The sequence below is a fragment of the Penaeus japonicus genome, unplaced genomic scaffold (assembly GCF_977035675.1).
Source record: "Penaeus japonicus unplaced genomic scaffold, GWHDUDI00000001_assembly GWHDUDI00000005, whole genome shotgun sequence".
Classification (NCBI taxonomy): Eukaryota; Metazoa; Arthropoda; class Malacostraca; order Decapoda; family Penaeidae; genus Penaeus; species Penaeus japonicus.
Genome location: NW_028234407.1, coordinates 5,186,511 through 5,190,275, shown reverse-complemented (window position 1 = coordinate 5,190,275; position 3,765 = coordinate 5,186,511). Strand labels below are relative to the sequence as shown.

The 3,765-nt window shown below is 42.5% G+C and overlaps 1 protein-coding gene across 1 annotated transcript in view; it reads right to left on the bottom strand.

The window, feature by feature from the left end:
* The window catches only part of LOC122258285 (uncharacterized), a 190,779-nt gene extending 188,886 nt beyond the window's left edge, over positions 1 to 1,893 (bottom strand). Inside the window, 1 exon segment of the mRNA XM_086536787.1 lies at positions 1,798 to 1,893. Within this exon segment, the coding sequence (XP_086392913.1) occupies positions 1,798 to 1,807 (10 nt within the window). The 5' untranslated portion in view covers positions 1,808 to 1,893.
* Between the last annotated feature and the right edge of the window lie 1,872 nt (positions 1,894 to 3,765).

Below are 3,765 nucleotides of genomic sequence, written 5' to 3'. Positions count from 1 at the left end.
GAGGCTACTCCCTACCCTTCACATTTAGGTAGAAAGGCCATTTCTCGCGTCCATGATATGGATATGTATAGTTTTTTGTTTTTAATAAGGATAGGCTTTGTGTCATCTAATCTTTTACGTTGTTAGAATTGTCATGCAGTGATTCGCTTCTGTGTTAGGTGAGGATAGTTATACATTCTTAACGGGTTGATAGGACGTGTATCCAGCAAATGGGCGTCTCGTGTCTGTAAAAGAGTGTAGGACTGTGTGGGCGGCGGCGGAGGCCAAACGGGACCCTTCTCTGCATATTTATAGATCGGCGACAAAGCTGTGCATTTTTTGTTTATCCCTAAAGCAATTCAGAAACATGATATGGCATATATAAAAAGAAAACATTGATAGAAAACAAACTATCAAAGAAATCCCAACACCAAAAACATATACAAATAAAGAAACTAATACAAAATATCACATTTAGAAGTAAAAAGGTTAGAAGTGGCGCTCAGAGCGTGGGCGTGGGGCAAGGTTGGTGACTAGCGCCCCGGCAGTTGAGGCGATCCGTGGGCGGCTCGACGGCCTTGATATTTCTCATTCTACTTCCACCACTTGTATGCCGTCGGGTTCTTTTCTTCTTCTACTTCTTCTTCTTCTTCGTCTTCGTCGTCCTTTGCTTGAGGTCGGACTTTCAAAGGATCACTGGCGCAGGTTTAATCTTGAAGATCCTTGCAATTCTGTGGCCTCTCCCTTTTCGGGATTTTCTTTATCTACCTCTCTCCCCTTTTTCTTCTTGTCTTTTTGTGATTATAAGCGAACTACATAGTCTTTACTTTGCACTTGAGGGTGCCACGTTTCTTGATATTTCTTCGATAAAGGATTTTGTACGGTATGAAAAGCCAAAAAATATACCCCTTGGATATTTACTTTATCTTAACCCAGACTATCGATACAAATAAATAAACTAGAACAATTTGAACGATGAATCAACGCAAGATACGAATTTACATTTACAATACAAACTCGGCACAATGCACGGAGTAACAGGGACGAAAAAGAGGTAGGGCAGAGACACCGAACCTTCCTTCAAATCATAGAGAAATAAATATGGCGTTATACCCCATCATTTCCCGATCTAAGGAGCCTCCACAGGGCGTCTGTCTTCCCACGTCTTGGCTCTGTCTTCCATATAAGCATCAAACGAAGTGGGTCAACCTTAACTTTCCACACACACTGCCTCTACCTTTGGGGTTCACGATATTCGGTCGTCTGTCTCTTTCTCTTTCTCTTCCTTTCTCTCTCTAGGGTGGTTGTGGAAGAGGTATGGAAATAATTCAAGATTTAGGATGAAATTCGTCTTTTTTTTATATATATTTCTGACGAATAAAGTGCTCTCAATTGGTGGCTTTGTTGCTGGTTCGTTCTCGCGACCGCACAACTTTCGGTTTCAGAAGCGTGTTGCGTGACTCTTGTGACTGGTTGCTTCTTTGGATCTTGGCTGTGTTCGTCCAGTTTCTGTTCCCCTCCCTATTCTTTCCCTCTTTTTTTAATTGTTAATTCGATTTGTTGTTTTATCACTTGGGTCTATCCTTTTTTAAAAAAACACTGTGCTTTTGTTTTGTTTTTTTAAGATTAAACATCCGTGTCTCACAATCGACACACAGTCACTGGTAGACAAGATCAACACACCTGCTCAGATTGCACATACGAAACAATGCACTGTTTTCTGGGTGTAATTTCCACTTGCAATGAATTAAGACTTAAGAGCCACCGGGGCGCTTCACCATTGCCTCGTTCGCACCACTTTGCTCTTGTAAGACCTACCTGTAGCCATGGTGAAGAAGGCTACAGCCCCCAAATTCTCACCCAGCTCCTTCCCGACACCGAACCACACACTAGCGTTACAACACTCACACTGAACACCTTGATCAGCTTACCTGGCCAAGATCCGCCTGCACTGCTGCGAGCCAAGAAACGGGACCCACAAGTTTTCGCTCACTTTTTCATGGTCGGACCGATGTTTCTGCCATCCGACCGAATGTTAAGGATTGTTTTATCTGATTTGGAGGCCGTGTCTACTTTGTATTAATTCCCTTATAAAATTGGTATATTTATCTGTAGTTTCGATACAATTCCAAACACGATATCCCAAAAAGAAATCAAAGACGAACCAAAATAAAAGTCACCGCGCGCCCGAGACCCGTAACCCGGGTCACGTGACGACGAAGAATACAGCGATTGGCTAGGTAGGCGAAGTGGGCGGAGCCAAGGTAAAGCGGGTGGGAAGCTGTCGAAGCAGGTGGCTCGGGAAGTTCGCCTAAAGTCCGACCCCCTGTTACGTACAGCATGGAAGAATACCTTTCATAACGAACACCAGAAACCTTACACAAGCTTCGCCCCCAAAATCTGGAAGAGAGAGGATCTCAAAGTTCTCAAAAAAAAAGAAAGAAAGAAAGAAAGAAAAAAATGACCCGTGCGAATTGCGAGTAACCGAGTCCACCCAAGTCGAAGTCAACCTCGAAGTCATAACCTTCCTCCTCGGTCTCCTCCTTCGCCAAGGGTGAGCTAAGACTCGAGCAGTTCTCCAACGGGACTAGTCTCACCCTCCAGTGCGCTTATCCCACGACACACCCGATCCCGCGGATAGGGGGAGGGGGGAGGGGGATGGGAGGATTGACACAGGCCTCTCGTGCGCACTGGAAGCGTGGCAGACGAAGGAGGCCCTTGACATTGGCGGGGGGGGGGGGGGGGGAGAAGTGCTTGGAGGATTTCTGGAGGCTTTTAATTTGATTTCTGGAAGGTTCGTAGTGGATTCCTTGAGGATTCTTGCTTTCTCTGTAAGGGTCCTAAATGACTTTCAATTTTCCTATAAGAATCCTGGAAGTTTCTCGAAGGTTTCTCGGAGCATTTCTGCTTTTCCTGATGGGAGGAGAAAGGAAGGATTGAGAAGAGGACATTTCCGAAAAGAAGGAGAAATTGAAGGGAGAAGATAGGAGAACGGAGGATAAAACTTAGAAACAAGAAAAAAAAAACAGTTTTGAAATAAAGCAAAATGGCGGGGGATGGAAGACAGAAACAAAGAAAACTAGAAGAATGATGAATAATGAAAGGGAATAAAAAAAGTCGGACTGGATTAAAGAAAGATGAAGGGAAGATGGGATATAATAGCAAAGTATTATCAAAGGAAAAACTGGAAAAATATGAAATAAAAGATGACGAAAGGGAATAATGACGAAAATTGGATGAAATAAAGGTGAAGACAAATTACAACAAAATAAAAAGAGGCGAAAAGGAAAGTAAGAGGAGAGAGATAAAGAGATGAGTGAGAGTGAGATGAAAGATTAGCTATAGGAAAATGTTGAGGAAAAAAAAATAGATACAGATTGAAGCAGATGATAATACGAATGAAAATGACGATAGCAATAACTTACGCACCAGAAGTTGAAGAGTGATGTTGCAAATGTTGAAGATTATAGATCGGCAAGACGGAACGGAACGACAGGCAAACATAAGTAGAGGAGGAGAAGGAGAGAGAGAGAGAGAAAGACAGACAAAGAGAGAGACAGAGAGAGAAACACAGAGACAGAGGCAGAGACAGAGACCGAGACAGACAAGCTAACAACAACAAAAAACACAAGAAAAAAAAGATATCCTTATCCAATAAACAAAAAAAAATAATAATAATAAAAAAAAAAAAATAATAAATAAAAATAAAATATCCTTAATGAATAAAAACCAAAGAAACCCCAGCCTCGAGGGCACATCCCATGATGCAACAGCAGCTAACAAGAG